Source organism: Lathamus discolor, chromosome 3 (assembly GCF_037157495.1).
Source record: "Lathamus discolor isolate bLatDis1 chromosome 3, bLatDis1.hap1, whole genome shotgun sequence".
In the NCBI taxonomy this organism is placed as follows: Eukaryota; Metazoa; Chordata; class Aves; order Psittaciformes; family Psittacidae; genus Lathamus; species Lathamus discolor.
Genome location: NC_088886.1, coordinates 54,886,227 through 54,908,145, shown reverse-complemented (window position 1 = coordinate 54,908,145; position 21,919 = coordinate 54,886,227). Strand labels below are relative to the sequence as shown.

General features: G+C 45.5%; 1 protein-coding gene and 1 long non-coding RNA gene across 8 annotated transcripts; one reads left to right on the top strand and one right to left on the bottom strand.

Moving 5' to 3' along the window:
* Positions 1-872: 872 nt before the first annotated feature.
* On the bottom strand, positions 873-3,709 carry LOC136012274 (uncharacterized). The gene is made up of 2 exons (XR_010611653.1): positions 3,537-3,709; positions 873-1,173 (listed from the first exon to the last, which is right to left on the bottom strand). It is a non-coding gene; the product is annotated as an uncharacterized LOC136012274 (long non-coding RNA).
* Positions 1,367-21,866, top strand: LHX9 (LIM homeobox 9). Of its 7 annotated transcripts, XM_065675305.1 has the most exons (8): positions 1,367-1,396; positions 1,623-1,755; positions 4,047-4,905; positions 7,189-7,307; positions 8,943-9,145; positions 9,963-10,318; positions 15,638-15,840; positions 17,067-19,833. In XM_065675305.1, the coding sequence occupies exons 4-8, from the start codon at positions 7,191-7,193 to the stop codon at positions 17,322-17,324; spliced, it is 1,137 nt and encodes a 378-aa protein (XP_065531377.1). In that variant the 5' UTR covers positions 1,367-1,396; positions 1,623-1,755; positions 4,047-4,905; positions 7,189-7,190; the 3' UTR covers positions 17,325-19,833. The 7 variants fall into 7 exon arrangements, with proteins under 7 accessions (XP_065531377.1, XP_065531376.1, XP_065531381.1 ...); XM_065675304.1 differs by lacking the exons at positions 1,367-1,396; positions 1,623-1,755 and having other exon boundaries at positions 3,622-4,905; XM_065675309.1 differs by lacking the exons at positions 1,367-1,396; positions 1,623-1,755; positions 4,047-4,905 and adding an exon at positions 5,667-5,951.
* Positions 21,867-21,919: the final 53 nt, after the last annotated feature.

Here is a 21,919-nt window from a genome sequence, read left to right as displayed (position 1 = left end):
AACCCACTCCCCCAGCAGGGAGATACTGCGGCCTTTCAGTTCTTGGCCAGCAGCGGTCCCCGCTCGCCCTGGCTGGGCTCTCCAGGTGAGCTGCTGTCAGCCGGCCTGCGCTCTGGCCGCACGGCCCCGTTAGCAGCGCCGGCGGCGCCGCCCTCCTCTGCCCTCCAGGCCCTGCCCGCGGGAGGGCGGGCGCGGTGCTGCCGTGGGGCCTCCCCCGCTGGGGAGCCCGGGGCGGGGAGAGCGGCTCCCCGTGTCACCGCGCTCTGACCCGGCCATGCCGAGATCCGATCTGCCGGCAGCGCCGGCGGGTCCCGGCCGCCCGGCCCCTGGGAGCCCGGCCGAACCCCTGCCTGCCCGGCGGGGCGCACCTTGGCGGGGAGCGGAGCCCTGCCCTCTCCGCACACCGCCGGGTCTCCGCTCCCTGACCCGCTCCACGGAAGGCCATTAGCATCCCTTGCTTGCCTTTTTTTTATTATCATCTTTCAATAGATTGCCAAGCCGGCCACGCAGCCCTCAGGGTCACATGGCTCAGGGGAGAAGAACTGAAACTGTCACGGGAGTTAAGATAAACAGGCGAACAAAACCAAAGCGCGGAGTCATCTCGTGTTCCAGCTCCAGAAGGAGCTCCCCGGCCACCGGGCCCTTGCCGTAAACCCCTTCCTGCGAGAGCCGCCCAGCCGCAGCCCCCCCGGGAGCGGCCGGCGGCCGGCTCCCCCCTCGCCTCCGGCTCCGGCGTGTCCCCCCCGCCCCTCTCTGAGGACGGAGGCTCCGAGCACGAGAAATGACTCCCGACTCTCTATTTTTCTATTGTTTTCAGCCGGTGGATCAATTGTCATCAGTACTGTCACCTAAGAAGCAATGATTCCGATTCATCTTGGCATCTGATTTTATTCTAATGGGTTAAATTGGGTTCACTTTTACAATTACCCCAGGTTTGACTGCGTAGTATTGCATGACAACTCACAGTTTCATCGGGTTTGGCAAAGCGAGGTTGCTCCATGAATCCGTATATCATATCACATCAGATCAGGCTGAAGTTTGCTGTTTAGCGACTCCATTTGAGAGGCTTTTTATGAAAGTGGGAAGGGTTGATGCAGTCCATGGCTGGTTCAGTGCGATTTGAAAGGAAAAAAAATGTGGCGAGATGGCAACAACACAGGGTTTGCTGCTCAGCTGTGAATAAGCACAGAACGAAAAAAACGACATGATGGGGGAACGCTCATCTCGCTGCAATATTTTTAGCAGCCTCTCAATCCTCGCCTTTTTTTAATTTCCTAATATGTTCTTTGCTTTATTAGTTTTATTTACAACCAGCTCCCCATTAACACCTCACCTGATTACTGAGGAGCTGAGACAGCTAATCAAGAAAATCCAGCAAACCAGCCAAAATTGAGAGGTGGGATTTATTTTTGCTTTCATTCATTCTTCTTCTTTATTTATCTATTTGGGTTTGGGAAAAGATTTCGAAACAAACAGAAAATAAAAGGCAGGTATAAGTGTATATGAGAGGTCAGAGGTTAGAAATCCACGTCAATTCTATATTAGAGGCTATGGAGGGGAGCGGGGCGGGGGGGGGGGGGGGATCTTTCCACCAAGCAGCTTGTTTATTTTAATTAACATAGGGATCCTCTGCTAGGAACAAGGAACAACCTCCATCTACTGGCTAGATCATTGCGTCTCTTCTCCATCCAAAACCCATCCCTCATCACTCATTAAGGAGGGTACAATTTTGGAAGAAGCTTCTAAGGTCTCAAGGTAAGCTTCTGCATGAGCCTTTGCTAGCGATGCAGCTATTTGGACCTCACGGATGTCATTCGCGGGGTGTTTCTTTGGCGTGGTGACTCTTTTGGGTTTGGTGGTTTGGTTTTTTTTTTCTTAAACAACGCAGAACGGTCGCTTCCCCAGGTGTATTCGCAGACAGCATTTGGTGTATCTGTGTTTTCATCTAGAGGAATAGCAGCTGAGGAAGACTAAGCCATTCAGCTCAATTAGGGGGGTAAAAAGGAGCAAAAAAATAAAAAAGAAGGAAAAATAAAACCAAAAAAGACTGGGTTGTGGTTTGTTTTTTTTTTCTTCTTAGTATCTTTTTTCTTTTTAGCTTTTTTAAATTTAATTATTATTTTTTAATGGAGTGGCTCCTTTCACCTGTCTGTGAATAGAGCCTACTGTAAGGGAGTCCTTTTCAAAAGCATCAGAATATGATAATTTCCAATGGCTTCTTTACAACCGGAGTGCAAACACGGTTATGGTTAATATCAGACAACTAAGAAGCTAATAATGCTGAGGTCCTGGGCGGTGAACAGTTCCGTGTTAGACAATAATCCGCATCTCCCACTTTCTTCTGGCCGTGTGCTCATTTGTTTGTAGTCAGTCACTGCACTTGGCTATGTGTCTAGGATTACTATGCAAAGCACCTAATTGTTTATTGTTTAAATGTCATCTCCTTAAGCAAATGAATACGTGGATTATTTTACATGTTTTCGGATTACCGGGAGGTACAAGCATGTTGGAGGCTTGGGGTTTCAATTAGATGATCCTTACGGTTCAATATGACCTGGGCTAGTGTTATTCGTGCAGCCCGGGGGGGAGAGGGGCGGCAGTGCACTAGCCCTCCCGGCCTTCCTAGCACGGGAGTCCCAAAGTTGACCTGCGGTACACTCGGGAAGGCTCAGGGCAGGATAAATATGTGGAATTCTAAATAATGCCGGATTAAAAAAAAAAAAAAAAAAAAAGCAAAACAAAAAAAACAAAAAAGCCAGCAACCAAAACAAAACTAAACAACAAAACGCCCCAAATCCATTTAAATGCTGAAAACGACATTAACTACATTTGATGACCCCACTGAGAGATGTAACTATTCAGATTTTCCTTCTTTGTGTCTAGATTGCTCGTACTAGCAGCGGACTTCACAAAGAGATGAGGGTGATCATTAATAGCGCTGTACTCAGCTACAAGCTCGCAGAGCAGAAAATAGAGTTAGGATTTAAAAATAGACCTGGCTTTAACCACCCGACTCGCAGGCAACAGGACCGTAATCGTTGCTGTTATTACTACGAGCTTTAAATTTCTGGAAATAATTAAACTGGAAGTGTCTTGAGAAGTTCAGGTACCTGACGGAGACGTGTGAAGTTCTGACGCCCTTACGGGGCAGGAGGCTGCTGACCCGGAGCTTGCAGCCCGGGACGCGCTATGGCCTCATCTAGGATGGACTAAACCCACAACATTTAGGTTCAAAGAACGTCCCACTACCCCCCCCCCCCTCCCCCCGCGCGGCTGAATGCCCTCCCTTTTCTTCTAATTACTGATGGTCAATTATTAATTTGCATGTAGACCTTGTTCTAAATCCTCAGAACTAAACGCAAGCTCGTTCACGCTGTAATAGGCTTTAGAGAGTAGCCCGTGGCCAGGAAGAATAAGGGCTGTATCGCAAAGCGGATCTCAGTGACCGCATGCTGAAATCCATGCAGGGCACACGCTAATTACGAAGGTGGAAACGGCTCCGGGCAGGGCGGCAGCCGGCGAGGCAGACGTTTTACCTGTGGAAATCCCAGCAGCGATGTGTTTGCTCCCCCTCATCTTCGTTAGCTGGGGAGTCCGGGTACGGCCTCGCAGAAAGGAAAAGCCTGAGAGCCTGTCACGTTACTAAAACGTTCTGAAAATTGCACATCAGGTATCCTTCCCAAAAAGCTGCGGCAGAAGGGGGTAAAAGCGCCCTGCAATGAGAACCTACGTTTCAGAGGCGAAGTGCTAATGCAGATGGATTCGTAAGGGATAAACTGGTCGATCTGGATTTCAGATTCCCTGTCGTGTTCTTTGTGAGCTGTTCTTTCCCCTCCCCAAGCAAACCAGCAAACCCGTGTAGAGACCCCCGCGCAGCAGCGGCAACCTTTCTCTACCAGCCTGCCTTGGAGCAGAGACGTTCCCGTTTGACGCGAGGAAGGAGAGCTCAGGAACATTGAAATAGATTTACCTTGATCTTCTACAGGCCTTTTGAAAACGGAGAAGTCACGTTTGATGCTAGCAATAAACTTTCCGTGTCCCTTTAGGTAAGAAGTGGTCTGCCAACATTAGGATATTGATCAGAAAACGTCTGGGAAAACCCTGGCCTCATGTACTGGAGCAGCAGTAGCTAGTAGCGTATCCCTAACCGTACCTGGTGGAGCAGAAAGAAAGGACGCTCTAATTAATTAAGTGTGCCCAACCGGAGGAAGTTCAGTCATTTCGGACTTTGGTTATGAATCTGCCCAATTATTCCTAGCGGCGCCGTCGAGCTAAGGTAGAGACGGGAATTTAACAAGCAGTGGCTTTGGTGTCTCGGGCTTGGATGGAAGCTTTGGCGCTGCACCTGCGGACAGCACCTCGGAAAGCCCGAGACAGCAAACTGCAGAGAGGAGGAAAGAGGATCGGCTTGCGCTCGGGGGGCGAGTGGCCCCCGCTTTAGCTGAACGGAGGGAGCTGGGCCCAGCGCCCCCCAAGGGGCTCCCCCGAACCCCTCCTCCCCCCGCTCGCAGAGGGCGCGATGAGTGTGACCGTCCTCAGCGCGGCAGGGACACGGTCACGGCAAAGCGCTGCCGCGGGGAGTACGCGGGGGGGGTGGGCCGCGGGTGTCGGCGGTCCCTCCGCTAGGCACATGCGGGTGGCTCTCGCAACGCGGGCACCGTGGGACTTGCGGAGCCAGCACCGAGGAGCAGGAGCAGGCCGGAGCTGAGGCAGCGCGAGTTACCCCTGACTAAATACCTGTGCGGGAATACAGGAACATTTCATTCAAAGGGAAATAAACGAAACCAGACCCGAACGTGCCAGGAGAGTGGAAGGGTTATATTGCAGCTATCGGTAATAAACTCGTCTCTAGGTGAGGGGTTTTTCACCTCTGTCGACAGCCGCCAACACAACCCCACAAGCCAGGTAGGCACACGACTGTGGAAGCAGGGTTTGCGGACTGCAAGCCCTTCTCCGACAGGCGTCCCCTTGTGTCGCTCCCCCCGCACCGCCTCTCCCGTCCCCGCCGTCCCGGGCGGGCTGCGGCTGCGCTCCCCCTGGCCCCGCGGGTCCCTGGCGGGGCGGGAGGGAAGTGGCTTCTCCCGTCTCCCGGAGCAGCCGGGGCACCTCGGAAGGGTGACAGGAACCGGGGGGTCCTTAGCGAACGGCTCCCGTATCCCGGATCTAATCACCTTGTTTATTTTTTCCTGATGGCTTGTTGTGCTAATTGACTTGTTTTCTCCAAGGAAAGCCTATCTCCCCTCCTCCTTCCCCACACACAGATTTTCTGTTCTCTCCCCCACACTCCCTCTTGTTTTTTCTTTCCCTTTTTCTTTTTTATTCCAGACCGGGAGTGCTCTGCAGGAGACTATGGCTTGTGGAGGGATCTATCCGTTTTAAAGGAGATTCCCTTACCCCTTTGAGTCTCTTTGGTTTTATAGCTATTACTCTCTTATTAAAACACACACACATATACAACACATTGATTTCCATCCAAAAGGGCTAATTACATTACTTACAGTAAATAGCAGCCCTGCTGTCCAGGGTCTAGTGTGCCAACAGAGGAAAAAAAATCCCAGCTTATTTCACTTGATTGACTTCATCTTTGTGTGAAATTGTGTTTTATGAGCTGTATTCTGGCACTCGGCAGAATGTAGCAACATTCAATCTGCAAATAACATTAATTTTAGCTACTTAGGGGGAAAGAGAAGGGAGGAAACTGGCTGCCTGAATCTTGGGTTACATGGAAGAGGTGACTCGAGGAGCCCCTGAGGATGTCTCTGGGATGCTTTGGAAAGGAAGTGGGGGCTGGGGTACTTCTTTCACTAGTCGCGCTCGGGTTCGGTGTGGAGCGTCCCCCAGGGAAAGGGGAGCGAAGAACTGCCGCCAGGAAGATCCTTCAGTAAGGATCGAGGTGTCAGGAAACAGCCGGCAGCTGTTCCAGGGAAAGGCAAGGAAGAGTGGTGTGAAAAGTAAGTAGGAAAAGGGGAAAGGAGGGGAGGGGGAGCAGAGAAAGAGATTAGTCGGGAAGGAATGTATCGCCGGGTCCCCAGCGCACAAAGAGGGCTCGCAGCCCTCAGCCGGGGAGTGGGCAAGGAGACAGAGCCCCGCCAGCACGTTCCAGTACCGCGCCGCCCCTCCGCTCCCCGTCGGGGCAGCCCGCGGAGAGGACCGGAGGTCCTGCTGCGGGTACGGGCGGGTCCCGCGGGATTGGCGCTCCCCGGCGGCAGCAGGGCGGGTAAAGCCCGGCTAAGCGTTCCATCCTCCCGGGAGCGGGGCGGGCTTTGCTCTCCGACCGCCAAAGGCAGCGGCCGCCGTCCCTTCTGACCACGGCTGCCCGGGCCCGAGACGCGGGGAACGGGCAGCAGTCTGGCCGCTCCGTCCCGCTGCGGCTGCCCCACAACGGCGCTTCTCTTCCCTCTTCCCTCCCCGCGACGGAGACAGGAGCGGCGGTCGGTGCCAGCCCGAGGGGCCGCGGAGCGGAGCTTCCCCCTGCGCGGCTCGGCGCGGGGCCCCCGGGCCACCCTGCCCCTCGGCAGGCGCCGCAAACTCCCGGGACTCCGCGTTTGGGGGAGGTAATAAACCCCACCCCACCCACAGACCGACTGTAATGTTTGTCACTGCTTGCCCATCACTAGGGGTTGAGAGGAGTATGACAGGTCTTTGTTGTCTGAATAAAAATCAGTGGCAGCTCAAGGGAGAGAACTCCTCCTACTAAATTATCAAAAATGGGCTGGCTTTAGGCTCTTAACAAATTGGACAGAGCTCCGGAAAGCAGCAGTCCCAAATCCAACCTACAGGCACTGGGAACTTTAAAGCAACCGGGGACTGCTGAAAATAGCACTTCTTTTTGCTTTCTTTGTATTCAAAACTATATCCTTTCCCGACCGATTCTCCTGCCCTAGGTCCAAGTCTCTCCAGTCAGGAGCCCCAGCTCTGCAGAGCAGTATCAGATCCTTTAGCTCGCTTTTATTATTTTATTTTTAAGATTAATTATTATTACATTTCCTCCCCTCCCCCTTGTTTATTTTCTGCACATCTTCAGGAAGCCCTCGGTGCTTGTGCAAAGAGAAGCTCCCATTGCAACCTCCCTCCCTGCGCTGTGCGCCTCGGTGTAAACATTTTGGATGATCTAAAGACTCTGGGGTCTGTATATGGAAATAGTAGGGTGCAGAGCAGAAGAAAATACTTGTCCTTTCCGTCCCCCAGCCATGCTTTTCCACGGGATCTCCGGAGGCCACATCCAAGGAATCATGGAGGAGATGGAGAGGCGATCCAAGACCGAGTCCCGCCTGGCCAAAGGGGGACAAATGAACGGCCGAGAAACGGTAAGAAAGGAGCTGGCACCCTTTGATGGGAACCTCTGGCTTTGGGGAAGAGAAAGGAACTGCTTCTCCTCTGCCCTTCCCTCCTATCCCTCTCTTGCAGAAATCCTCTCGGGGCTCCCTGTACACCCACCGTAGTGCCGGGGGCCGTGCTGCCAGGCCCAGTTACACGTGTGTGTAATCGATGCTTTGCGTGTGCTCTCTGGGGTAACGGGAGGAAAGCTTTTTAGCTGGTAACCGGGGCGGTTTTGCAGCCCCTGCCCCTGCTCTGCTCGCTGCGGCCGCTCTGCCTGCCCGAGTGGGCTCCAGCTGGAGTTTCGGAGGTGTACTGTACCTTTTTTTCGCACTCCTGGCACCTCCTAAATTAAACCGCAAACCGCGACCGCTTACTTGTCATAACCGTTTTTAGTCCGAAATGTGGGATTGATCCAAAGAGGCACCGCTCTCTCTGAATGTTATGCACGCCGACTACCTTGCTTAGCAGTAACATTCTTTTCTTACTCAAAGGACCAAACTCTCCACAAGTGTTCTAACGGGATGGTGGAGAAACCGAGTGTCACGCTGTGTTTTGTGCAAAGCGAGATCTCCTTTTTTCCAACTTGTAGGGCTTCCGCCGATCGCGCACAAGGCTCTGCACACAAAGTAACGGCCTGGAAAACTGCTTTGAGGCTTTGAGCCATAGGGTCCTACCCCCTTCTCTTAAATAAACTCCCGCTTTGTTATACGAGGATTTGCAATGTAAATTTAACTCGCCTTTCCAATTGCTGAAAAAAAAAATGTAAAAGAGAAAAGAGGGGCGAGGAACAGCTTCAGCTTGAAAAATGATCCCGGAGTTGCCACTTTTAAACAAGTTGCGACTTTAGAACAAGATTTCGGTTTTTTTCCTTCTCCTGTTTATCAGCAAACGCTGCCCCGGGTTTTCCGGCAGAGCTTTTGTCTCGGCCGTCCCTCCGTCTCCCTTTGTCCCGAGCGACACTCCTCGTGGGGAGCAGATTAACGGGAACTTGAAGAAGTTTCCTGATGAAAACACCCTAGGTTTAGCTGAGACCAGCCTGTGCCCACGTCCCTGTGGAGAGAGCGTTGTCACTCACTATTTACACCATCCACCTGTCCCCTTTCTGCTACTCTTGTTTTAAATGGATTGACTTGCTTTGGAGACGGAGGTTTTGGCTCGTTTAAGAGCGGCTGAAAATTTACTGGAAAGTCGGGGCAAGCCTGAATCCTCTGCCATAAAGTTTTGGTGCAGCAACCGGTGTTTTTCTACTTTAAAATGCCTTTCTTAGGGAGTGCTCTAACACTAAAACTCCAAAGTAAGGAGGAAACTACAGGCTTTAACTTCGGTACCTCAGGAAAGAATGGGCTTTACTTCTTTTCCTGAGGCCTAATCAGTTGTCTTCGCATATTGAAATGACATTAGATCGCTAGGAGAGGTTTAATGGGATAAACACGAAAGCCGAATCGCGGTAAACAGTTCCCCAGCGGGGATGGTCCCGGTTCCCCCTCAAACTTCCCGCCGGGAGAGGGCCGTCGGTCCCAGCGAACGGTCAGTCTCCGTGTACCGGCCGCCGTGCCCAGCCCGGGCTGTCCGCTTGTCCTTCTCTCCCTGTCTCATCTCCTTCTGGTGTGGTTGTTTTGCAGAACATGCCCCCAATGAGCCCCGAGAAGCCTGCTTTGTGTGCTGGTTGTGGAGGGAAGATCTCAGACAGATATTACCTGCTGGCTGTTGACAAACAATGGCACCTTAGGTGTCTTAAGTGCTGTGAATGTAAACTGGCTTTGGAGTCAGAACTCACCTGCTTTGCCAAGGACGGCAGTATTTACTGCAAGGAGGATTACTACAGGTACAGCAATAAGTCCCCACAGGTTCAAAAGCTCGTCCCCTCAAAAGGCATTATGAACCGAAACGCTTTTTAATCCATACGGGCTTTTAAAGGTATCTTTTCGCGGACAGCGATAAATCCCGTAAACGTATCCCCTCCAAAAACTTTCACGCGTTCAAAACCTGAACGGATCCACAGTGGACACGCCGAGTGAGCGTGTGTACCGGTACACAAACAGACGCGGGAGAAGACCCCGGGTCTCCCGCTGCTCTGCGGTTTCCCTCCGCAGATGCCAGCGTAAGACCCAGCAGAAGTTTCTCTGCGCCAGTAGTTTACCAGGTTTTCCGCTGCTGGGAAGAGGGCCCTGGGGAAGCTGCAGCAGCGGCTGAGCCGGCGACCCCCTGCGCAGCCCCGCAGCTGTACCGCCAAGCAGCCGGGCCGCGGGACCGGTCATTCGTTGCATGTGTACGTTACAGCTTTCCCGCTGCCCTTCTTGTCTTTACGCGGATGCCGGGAGAGCGGGGACTCGTTTCTCCCCCTCCGCGTTTCTCCATGTGCAGGAGCAGCGGGAGAGCTCTTGCAAAAGTCCTAAGAGAACCTAATAGATCAGCTTGGCAGAAGGAGCAAGACGCTTCCCCTGGGATCCCAGTGCTGACTCCCCAGTGGTATTTCCCACCAGCCGGAGCGCCGGCAGCAGGCTGCCAGGGACCATGGCCCGCACTAAGGGTCATCCCGAAATGGGAGGGCGAGACCCCTGCGGCCGGGGGGAAGGCGGGAGGCTCAGGGCGAGGTCTGCCGTCGCCTTTCTAGGTGATGCCCACTTTCCTGTTTCCTTCAGAAGGTTCTCTGTGCAGAGATGTGCCCGCTGCCACCTTGGGATCTCAGCCTCTGAAATGGTCATGAGAGCCAGGGAGTCGGTTTATCACCTGAGCTGCTTCACCTGCACCACCTGCAACAAGACTCTGACCACGGGCGATCACTTTGGCATGAAGGACAACCTGGTTTACTGCAGGGCCCACTTCGAGTCCCTTTTGCAAGGAGAATATCCCCCCCAGCTGAGCTACACCGAGCTGGCTGCCAAGAGTGGAGGGCTGGCCCTGCCCTACTTCAACGGCACGGGCACGGTCCAGAAGGGCAGGCCGAGGAAACGAAAGAGTCCTGCCTTGGGAGTGGACATCGTCACCTACAACTCAGGTGGGAAACACATACCGAGCTCCCCGAAAAGGGCGTTTTCGGGCTTCCCCTTAGCTAGGCAGCGAGCGAGGAACTCAGCCAGGCCAGATCCTGCTTAACCATTGGAAAATCAAACAAACAGCCCTCTGAGGGCTGGAGCGTTCGCAGGAAAGCTAACAGCAGCCCTCCTCAAAGGCTGTCTTTGCCTATTAATGTCAAACACCCGAAGTTAGCCACTTCCCATGGTAAAGACAAAAAAAAAAAAAAAAAAAAAAAAAAAATCCCAGCTCCAAACCCACAACTCCCTTGCTCTAAAAGAACTTCAGATATACTGTTATGATTATTTGTGTTTTAGTATTATTAAAAAGTACTTCACCAGTTAGACCTCATATATGAGGTAATCAAACGGATCAGAAAAAAAATGGATTAAAGGTTATAGTACATGGCTCCTACAAAGCCAATGGAGTACACACACGATTCCACTTAGATAACCAATTTATAATAACTAATTCTTCAGGCTGAATAATTCTGTGTTACTGGCACATAAACGAGCAAACTGTACAAGAAGCCAACTAGTGTTTTTCCCTGTAACTAAGCCCTAACAAATATAATTAAGGATAGCGTTTTCTGATCTTTCAACGGTAGGAAAGGAGCAAGTGTTGCCCTGTATTAAGTATCTTCCCTAACTTCAGTTACTGAAGTACCAAAACCATGTCTAAACACACAGTGTTAGGGACCGGAAGTACAGGGGTTGCAGGTATGGTCAAGCAGTTTAGGTAGCGTTTAATTGGATGGAAGCCGAAAGCAGTAAGGGGAAACCCGAATTAACAAGCTACCTACTCCAAACATTGCTTTAGCGAAACGCAGGCTCCCCATGAACGGTAAGGAGTAAAGAAGGGTGTGGGAAGTCAGGGTGGTGCAGGGCCCTTTCCTATGAAGCGGGAGCCGAGGAGCTCCGACCCCGGAGCACCTCTCTGGGCAGCGGCGGAGCGCTGGCCCCGCCGAGAAGAGAATCAGTCAGGGCCTCCCTCCCCTTCCAACTAGCGCAGGTCGATAAAGTGCACCACTTTCGACCTAGAGGTCTCTCCCCTCCACCCAAGTTCAACCGGCCACCACTGAGATTCCTAAACGACCCTCCCCCTGCATTCCCTCCCCTTCCAGCAGCAACTCGGGGCTGCTCGAGAAACGGGCTGCAGCTGGGAACCGGGAGGCTCTGCAAGGCCAGTTCATCTCCTCTGATGCTGAGACCTTGGAGAAAGGGTAATCACTGCGCTAATTGTTCCTTGTTAATTGAAGATGACATTGGAATCCCTGGCTACGCAGCGGTTTCCAATCAGTCCTGAAAGCTCCTAAAGCAAAGGGAACCCGCAGCGCAGCCAGGATTCAGGATTCGTTCAATTCTGGCTCTGAGCGGTGCATTTCCTGCCCGTTCACTCTGTTATGTCTGACCCGCACCCCACCACTCTAATTCCCGCTATCCCGAGATGGAAATGTTGGCAGGGACTAAATAGTCCCTGTAAATTCCGTTAGAATTAGGACCAGAATTTAGGGAAAAATGTAAAGTTGCGGGTATGATAAAACACGCCTTAAACTTCAGGTCAGGACTCCAGAGACACTTCACATGCAAACGCCGTCATAGCTTTTGTGTGTTAGTCTTAAAACTCCCCTTCTGTACAACAAGGGGGCATATAAGATGTGCCTCTGACTCCAAACGAGATTAGGAGGCGCTACCCGTTATGAAAATACAGCTCACTGCATTGAGATCTCACAGAACCCTCGGGGCAACGGAGAGGAAAAAAGCAGTGTGTTGCTTTGGACGCAGGCTAGATGGCGGAGACATTTGATCTGTTAGAGCCGTGATTATTGTTATTATTTTTAAGTATTATCTAAAAATGGCCAGGGTTGACACATGGTCTCGAGAAAATACAGTTTGCAGCCAAACTGTACATCCGGCGAGAACTACTCCAGCCCATTGACCTACTGCGCTTCAGATCCAGTGGGAGTAAAACGAATCTGTAACAGTTACGAAATGAGTTGCAGTAGATGAAATCGCTTCTTGAAAGAAAAAAAAAAAATCTCTTAATAATTGGCAGTCACTCTCCTACACACATTTTTCGTTCTCTGCCCTGTGACTCGGTAACTGTTCATGCACGTAATCATTTACAAAGGGCAACCAGTCCACAGAAAATTAAATGCTGGACCCCTGACTGCAGCCTTCAGAGGGAGAAACGGGGCAAGATCTGGAGCCGGACCCCCTCCTCCTCGCAGCTCGGTCCTTTTGCTCCGCGGCCCCGGCACAGCGGGCCGGTTGGCCGCCGGCGGGGCGCGCAGCGGAGCGATTCTCCCCTCCCGGGCCGGGGTCCCCGCGGCCTCCCCTGCTCGGACAGGAGACCCGAGAGATACAGGCGCAACCCTGCCCCGTACATCCGCTCTAAAGCACACACGGGCCAGGAGGCTGCGCTCCGCCTCGGAGCTGGCAACTTCTTAGTGACTGCTTAAGTTTACTCTTGTCTCTTACTGTTTGGTGAGAACCGCCAGTTTAACTTCCCCAGTAACCCCCGGCCTAGGTTTACTGGTTTTACCGAACCGGTCACAGCATAGGGTGCCCATATCGATGTGGCAAGCCGTTGGAAAGGAATCCTACCTTTAAAAATGGAACTCTGGTTAGGCTAACAACTTCGCCAAGCTGCGCATAAACACTTGTATTCATTCACCAGCGGCCTGGCAGTACCCTGCTCAGGTTTGTGAGAACATTGCTTTCAGGGCAGCTGAGCACAGGGCCAGAAAGGCAAATCAAATTCTGCTGTCAGATCTACAACAGCTTTTCTATTCTGTATTTTGTTTAGTAGTTTAATTTTTGCTTCTCAGCTCCTTGGTTGTAAAGTGGAAACACAACAATAAATAACTCAAAATGTTATGAGGTAAAAGCCATTCATACTTGCGAGCTGTCTGGAGTTAATGTGAAAAATGGAAGAAACTATTCAAAAGTACTTAAAACATTGAAGGCTTTCTCTATATTACCTCTTATATCATAGAATTAATATGTATTTTGAGGGAAACCATGTTGACTTACAGCCCACAGGATATAGAAATGAGATGGTGAAGAAGATTTCCCTAGGAAAATATTTTACACAGCTGTTGCTCAAAGAGCTGTTTACGTTATTTCACTATATATGTATGCGTGTATGTGTGTGTGTGTGAGTAAAACTATGAAGAGTTCACTTGAAGAACTCTTGGCAAGAAAAAAGCAAACTGTTCTAGCTCTATGCAAAGCAAAATTACCCCCCCCCCCCCCAATCCACTGAAAAGAAATGAGCTTTGCCTCATTTTTTGCTTTTCCTTAGTTATTTAGGCAACAGTGTAAAACTCTGCTCTATGTTGTGGCCAAACCACATAGCACTGTTTCACCCATGTAAAACAGAGTCAGACAATTGTTGTATAAACTAGGAGCCCTCTTTCTATTTTGTCTTGAAAATGAAAGCTAAAGTAGATCACAGACGAAAAAGTACATCACAGAAACAAAGACAGTAAGCAGGACAGAGGAGCCCAAAGAAGTTTTCATTGCTGCTGTAAACCAGAGCGACCCAAGAAAAACAATACAAACAAACAGCTTGCAAGTCTCTGAAGTAAAACCCAAGGACTGAATTCTGGTACTCTAATTTATGTCAGCTCATAAGTTACAGCCCACGTATAGTTTGACTGAAGGCAGTGTGATTGCTTGTGAAAACAAGTAGTAAATACAACCCAAATCTGGTCTGAAATTATTTTTAAAGCAACTTTCAACTCCTGGTATTTTCAGAAGTGTCAGCATACTTTGTTTGAAAGTGCAGATACACTTCTTAACAGGGCTAGAAGTAAATCTAGCTATAATTAAATATTCACCTGATTTTCTGTCAGAGCGTTGACTTACCAGCATCTGTTCATGCTGACTTGTCTTATAATTCAAAAGAGAAAACACCTTCAAGAAGCTTTTTATTTTCTCCTAGTTTCAGATTGCTTTGCCTCTGTTTTTAGCCCTGTCAACATCAGTCTCTCTGTATTGGGTGCTTTCCTTCTTTTCCCTTCTCTCTCTTCTTTTACTTTTCTTTTAGAACTAAGGATCAACTAGGCCTAGTAAATAATCCAACAATTGTTGGAAAGCAGTTCAAGAATTCAAATGGGCAACTAATGATACTTGCTCTAGTTTGCAGACATTCTGAAACATTTTTAATTAGCTGCTCTTTAATTAATATTCCCTGCTATGATGACACCATTAATTTTCTCCTCTGAGATTGAGCTATCTTTATAAAAGATATGAGAGCTTGTTAATTCTTGTGAATTGATAACAGGTTTGAGGTTTTTTTTTTTTTTAATAGATGTCTGATTTTTTATTTTTTGCCAGTACTGGAATTTCTTTCCCTCATAAGAAGCAATGATGCCATGGTCCCTGAATAAGTCTTGTGTACAATTCACACCCACCAAAATGTAATCTGAAACAAATCCATCTTTCATAGGCACTTTGGAAATCCCGAATCAGTGAAAGCAGGAAAACTCTTTTCAAGTTTTGAGCCACTAGTTGGTTGCTTATGAAAACATCTTAAATCAGTACCAACTAAGTGCTGTTGCTGATTGGGGTTGAGATTGGGGAACTGAATCAAGCCTTGATGCAACTTCTTTCTAGACATGTTCTACAGATGAAAGTCTTTGAGCAGTTCATACACACTCCCAGGCACAGCTCAAGAGCATTTATTTTATTAACAAAACCCTCCAGATTTTATGCTTTCTGGAGGAACTGTCATAACGAACTTTCCTGCTGTACATCTCTTTTTATAGGTGCTTGTGATGTGGGGGAAAAGCTCAGGAACATTCAAAATGCTGGTTTGACCTTTATTGTTCTCTCAAGCTAAGAGTGTTTCTATGAGTGAGATTTCAAAATCTGAATGAGATTTCAAATGACTCTTTGAATGCCCAAAGCAAAACTATCACCATAGGAAAAAAGACTTGTTTGAAAATAAATGCCAAAGGAGAGAGAACTTTCTAAGTCTGCCTTTAGCAGATACAGGCTGGGGGGACATGGTGTGTTTAAGAATAGGAAAATGTAATCTTCTGGATCTTTTTTTGTCTCATTTAATTACCAAATCTTTACTTATTCTTGCACCATCTTAGCCGTTCCTTACTTGTTTCCTTCTTATTTTGCTTGTTTGTTTGTTTGCTTGCTTGCTTGCTTCCTTTTTTCCTTCTTTCCTTTTTTGCTTGTTTCTTTTCTTCCAGACAATATGTGACTCAATATTTTTGCCTCTATCACTTATCCTACCTGATGCATGGCCACTAACTCCTGGTTTCATTTTGTTTATTGAACAGGTTGTAATGAGAATGAGGCAGATCACCTGGACAGAGACCAGCAGCCTTATCCCCCGTCCCAGAAGACAAAGCGCATGCGCACCTCCTTCAAACACCACCAGCTTCGTACTATGAAGTCCTACTTTGCTATCAACCACAACCCAGATGCCAAGGACCTCAAGCAGCTTGCCCAGAAAACAGGGCTGACCAAGAGAGTTCTGCAGGTAAGGTGCCACATCACAGGCTTGATAGAATTTTCCCCTACCCCTGCCAGTCAATAGCATTTCCCTTATGTGTAATGATAGTGATGTATATAGAAATACTTCCACTAGGTGTGTCCCTAGTGGGTGTGCAGAGGCATATGTGCCAAATGTGCCATTAGTGCCAAATGTATGCCCTACCGTATCAAGGCAGCCAAATACTACAATGTGAGTTGCAATTAGTTGCATCCTCAACGTTAGGAAACTGTCTCAAGAGTCTACTGACCCAGTAGGATTCCTGGGATCTGTAGTCTCTCAGTGGTGACCTTATTAAGGGCAGAGGAAGAAAATATACCAAATTTATACACACTGGGTGAAGCCTTTGGGCTCCCCTGAAATAGTTAATACGGCCCCTCAGTGAGCAGATCCCCTGATATGTAGAAAGGAAGCTTTGGCCAATATGATCCTCCATGACCAGCTGGCTCCTTCTCTCAATGCCTGTTAGACAACTGTTACCGTTAAGGGCCTACATAGTAAAATGTCACTTCTCTGTGAAGGACAGCCTAGAAAATTACACTATAAAAACATCCCTATACAATGCGTGCTATCTCAGTGAAGTTAAAACGAACTGTATATTATACACAGAGTGCCAAAGAAGGGCAGCAATAGAGGTAGAAGGAGAATCTATTAGCTGCAATTCCTTGTCTGTGTTACATGTTGCCTAAAAACATTTTCAGTGAACCTTACAGAACAGAGAGATTAGGTGACCCGTATCAACAATCTGTATCATAGGGATGTTGTAATTACCCCTCTTTCCTCTTTGGTCTTTTAAAATGATCAAGGCAAACTTTCAGCTTTGGAGAAAATCTGCTCATTCACCCTTTGCCTCAATCTTTATGTGTCTCGACCCCAAACCTACCCAAGCCAAGAATACACTACATGAACATCAAGAAAGTCTCTTTCCTTGAGTGAGTGAGTGAGCAGATTTTTTCTTAAGGCTGCTTTGTGAGGTCTGCACACTGGGCTGCAACGTTCCAGTGAGCACCTGTAGCACTTGGCCTTGTATGCAGGGTCCTGCCTGTGAAAGAGTCAGTATCACCAGTAGCAAGTGAAGCTATAGAGTGACTTAGTCTATTTGCCACACATGAACAAACACCAACAATTACTTAAAAGCAAGAACAAAGACAAAAAAAAAAAAAAAAAAGACAAAGCAAGCATCGGTAAAGAAATCAATTGGGATTGGTTTGCAGGTTTGGTTTCAAAACGCAAGAGCCAAATTCAGAAGGAACCTTTTGCGGCAGGAGAATGGGGGTGTCGATAAAGCTGATGGCACCTCACTACCGGCACCGCCCTCAGCAGACAGCGGCGCACTCACTCCACCCGGCACTGCGACCACTTTAACAGACCTGACCAATCCCACTATCACTGTAGTGACATCAGTGACCTCTAACTTGGACAGCCACGAATCCGGGAGCCCCTCACAAACTACCTTAACGAACCTTTTCTAACATTTCAGTTTGGTTTATTTTTTTTTTTTTAATTCTTACTCTTCATTATTATTATTATAATATTATTATTATTATTTTCAAGCCTTTTTTTTTTTTTTAATAACAAACCCACAAAATATTTGGGAAAATAAGCAGCTTCATGTGTAGCATCTGCAGCCACTTGGCAAGTGAGTTTGAAGTAATATATTGCTATAATAAATGAACATTTATTGCTGTTAAATTGTACTCAAATTTTTCAAATTCATCAAATAACTGAAGAGAAGGTTATGACGCATATACGCATATAATAAGTGCCTCTTAAAATTGTATGTTACTTATTTCCACTACCTTGAAAAGAATGAGTATTGACCCTTAAAAAAAGAATCTTTTCCATCCTTGATAATCAGATAAGAATCAGTTTAATTGTAGCCAAAACAATGCTGCTTCAGGATTGAATGTTCACTTATAGCATTTAAGAACCCCAAATTTTACTTAATTTTTATAACACATCTAAAAGTTTTTAAATGTTGAAAAATAAATACTAAATGAATTAAAGTTCTCACTGAAATAGCCAGACTGGAAATGCAGTGCTTTTTTCTAAGGCGCTAGTCACAAGCCTGATCCTTCCTGAGCACTGGGGATTCTTACTGGGATAGCTAAATTCTCCTCTGCCAGATCTTCACCCAGCTGGAATGTCCTTGGCCACCACTGAAAGCTGTGCCTGGGTGGAGGGTCTGGAGAGAGAGACTCAGTGATGAGAGTGCATGTGGGTTAGGATGGCAGGCCCAGGCTGCTGGCCTCCAAATTTGCATCCTGTACAAGGACAAGGCAAGGAGGCAAGATCCAGAAAACACTGGATACAAAATGAGCTCATTCCTATATATGTTAAAGTAATGACAGCAGAATAACAGCTCAAGTGAGGAGTCCTACTGATTCGAAATATTGCATAGGGAGGGGTTTTCATCTTTGTCAAGCAGCTCTGATTTGGAATGAAAGAAATATTTGAGCAGTTCACTACACGGCCTTGATACTGTACCATTAAAGCAAACAGGAGGTTGCTCACCTACTTTAGCAAGCACATAAATCATTTCCCAGCATGTGCGCTAAGTGAGTTTTTGATAAATCATACTTTTTTCAGGGAAAATGGAAATAAGCAAAATATAATTTAGTAAGATGTTTAAGGAAAATTATTTCAGTACAATTTATACATTACTATTTTGAATTTACTTTAGATGTTTCCTGAGATTGTATCAGACACTATGTTTAACACATGAACTTAAAATCTTTTGTTCATTAATATCTCTAACATATACTTTAACTTTTTAAACTTTGTATTACAGAAAAAAAAGCTAGCAAAAATTCTTACAAAAATAGGAATTGGCAGTGAATAATTTCAAAGCAGATAAACTCAGAAGCCTTGTGGATGCTGATCTGAATACATTTCTTAGTTTACAATAGTGATCTTTCTTTTTTTAAATTTTATTTAAGCTAAAAGTCTGAATGGTCTGGGCAGTGGTGAATGTTCATTTGTATCCTTTTATTGTAGTTGAACACCAATTAGATTGTGGAGAGTCTCAGAAACAAAACCGAACAAAAATCAGTCAAGATTTATGTCTTGCTTTTAGTGGATTGTTAAGAATAACTTTGCACATATATCCCACTTTTTAGACACCATCAAATCTCTTTTTTGGTGGTCAAAGTGGCTATTTAATATATTTTAAAGGTGTCCTTTTTGGCTGTATAAATGTGTGGTTACATATTGACAGTTCACTGCCCACATTAAAGTGCATTATTGTAATTTTTGCTCAGGGTTTTTAGAAAATTAGCACAGAAAAGTAGCTTATTTTTAAAAAAAGATGATGGAAGAGATGTTAACACTGTAATAGAAGAAAGGTGTGTTTGCCATTATATATTTAGCAAGTATGGTTATCATCTTCTACGGATATTAAATCTTGACTTTTCCTATTTCTATTACCTTATGGGCATTTACCACTAACCAGACCAAACGACCTTGGTAAGGCTGAGATCTTTATTAATACACTTTTACAGGTAAAATATTGATACTTATAAATTTTGTTCTTTGACAGAACAATATATGGTACTAGAGATCTACTTTATTAAGTAGACTAATTAAAACTCAGTTCTACTATGTGCCTTATGATATACCTTGGGAGTAAGTTTGTGAAAAATCAGGATATATGTGTTGTTTGTTAAATTAACTGTTTTAAGCCCTTTTGACACCTCACTAGTTTTGTACTGTTTTACCTCTTATTTCTGAAACTCTTTTTATGGTGTATCCTGTTAGAGGGGACAAACATGTCATAGAAAGCAGTTGTGCACTCTTTCAGATATAGTTGATAAATCCAATAATCTTATATATTGAGCTTCGTGTTTATAGTACAGTAAGTGGTCTAGCAAAATTGTCCATGTTTCTTTGTTTATTGATAAATGCATTGTATAGAAACTATTTCCCCTAAATATTTATGGACCAAACAATTGTGATATATCCTATTAAATTTGTGTGAATAAACCATTTTGAATCTAAGGAGTTTTATTTCCCATCAGTTTTTTTGTTTGGTTTGTTTTGTTTGTTTCTTTTCATTCCTTTTATTTTAAAGTCTACAATTACCAGTGCGTCTCTTTGCTTTTACGGTACCTGTGAACAATTGGTATTAAACACAGAAACACGGCCTTTTAAATATTTTTAAATACGGTTCCTTCTTAGGTTTTCAATTTCTTCATATTCAATGTATATGCTACTGCTGGTGCAACTTAGATTTTAGCCTTTTAACCTCCTTTTTTGAACATGCAAAGTAATGCCCCACTGATTTGATACTGAAAGCCTGCCTTAGACTTCTAAAAAAAGCCAGAAAACTAGCAGCTAAAGTAATTGCATGAAAAATATAACCTAAATAATATAATGAAATGAATCAAGATTTAATGCTAGGTATATTGAACACAAAATAGAATTGCAGACCCCGAAAAGCCAGGTTGCTCTGTAGTTTAATAAATTGTCACTATGATTTCTTTCAGGGAGAACAAATCATGGGGCATTACAGCCAAACATCCCGACGTTTGAAAATTCCCTAAAGTATTAAAAGAAGGGGAAAAGTTTGATCGGAAATCCACTGCAGTGAAGACAAAGACAATATTAGGTTATGATAATCATACATTTAAAAATCTATTGAGCCAAAAAATAAAAAGACTTGATGTCATTTCCTGAATGTTAACAAAACATATGTTATTTCATGGTGTCTAATTAACAAAACTGAAGGCTTCAACAAATGGTGTGGTATTAAAAACAAATTCAGAGGAACTATGTATAAAACCAGAGCAACCTGGCAGCAATCTACCCAGTCCATATTTGAAGAAAACTTTTCTTTAAAAAAAAAAAAAAAATCACATTTGTCAAGCACAAGTACTTGTAAAATAAAATCTGAGTGCATTCATTCCACTTGCTTGCTAATGTGTACTAGTCATATCTGTTAAATGGACTTTTGTAAATTCAAAGAGAACTTTTCACTCATTTGAGACCATAGGAATCAAAATTCAGTAACTTTAGTCCTATTGTTTCTGAATTTATTTTTTTTAATGAGACAAATCTGCATGCACTTTTCCATCTGTCACATATAGTGTACATTTCTGTATGATGAATTTCTCTTTGCTGTTTCTTGTATAATAGCTTTCATTAATAAACATTTTATTTGATGCAAACATAGTTAAATTTATGTAAACACATAGCTAATTGTTTCAACTAATTTAAACTTTTCTTTTCAAAAGAAGCAGTACAGTGCAGTTCCAGTTATATCCATCTAAAATTGAAATGAATGAGGTAGCAATACTGTTGCACAGTGTAAAATTATTTCCTTTAGTGTTAACTTTTTAAATTTTTTAACTTCTCGTATAAAACTGAAGTGTTAAAAAAAATCCCATCAGCATTAACAATAAAACAATCCTCAAATTCTTCATCAATATAAGAAAACATAAGCAGTACAGTACAGTATGTAAAATCCTCAGTCACTTTTAGAATACAAGGATATAATTTGTGGATCCCTAAGCTGTTTACATGGTCACTATGCAAGTATATTACAAGAAGTTGGTCCTAAGTTTCCCAGTCCAAATCGCAGATGATTTTTACAAGCCAACAAACAAGTGTATAACAATAACCAATTCTTAATAATGAGGTTTTGTAACTGTTAAGCAACTATTTGCAGAAAGATTTTTTAAAATATATTCCTATTTAGCTGTATAGCCAAAGGTATGTTAAACAAATTAACATATAAAAGACTTGCCAGAAAATCTTTCATTAAGATGACATTTTTATTATATACTAATGAACCCTATGTAAACAATGTAACTTTTATGAATGATGGACATTAAATATTTCACTTACGTGTATTCTCAGCATTTTGCATGTTTTCTTAAACTTTTCCAGTTTCTGAATTCTAAAAAGAAAACCATACAATTACTAACATAACACAAAATTACGTACATATTGCTGCAGTCATCTCTGGAAACCAGTAACCAAGAGTGTTCTAACGGCAATAAAAGGTATCATTTATTGGTGGCAATTATGGGAAGCATTGTTTAAACAACAGTTTTATAGTCTGTTGTAA

Excerpts from the sequence above, each read along its gene's own strand:
- LHX9 (XM_065675309.1), top strand. The coding sequence starts at position 5,723 with ATGGAAGAGGTGACTCGAGGAGCCCCTGAGGATGTCTCTGGGATGCTT. Across the intron at positions 5,952-7,188 it reads AAGGAAGAGTGGTGTGAAAA|CCATGCTTTTCCACGGGATC; the intron begins GTAAGTAGGAAA and ends TCCGTCCCCCAG. Across the intron at positions 7,308-8,942 it reads AAATGAACGGCCGAGAAACG|AACATGCCCCCAATGAGCCC; the intron begins GTAAGAAAGGAG and ends GTTGTTTTGCAG.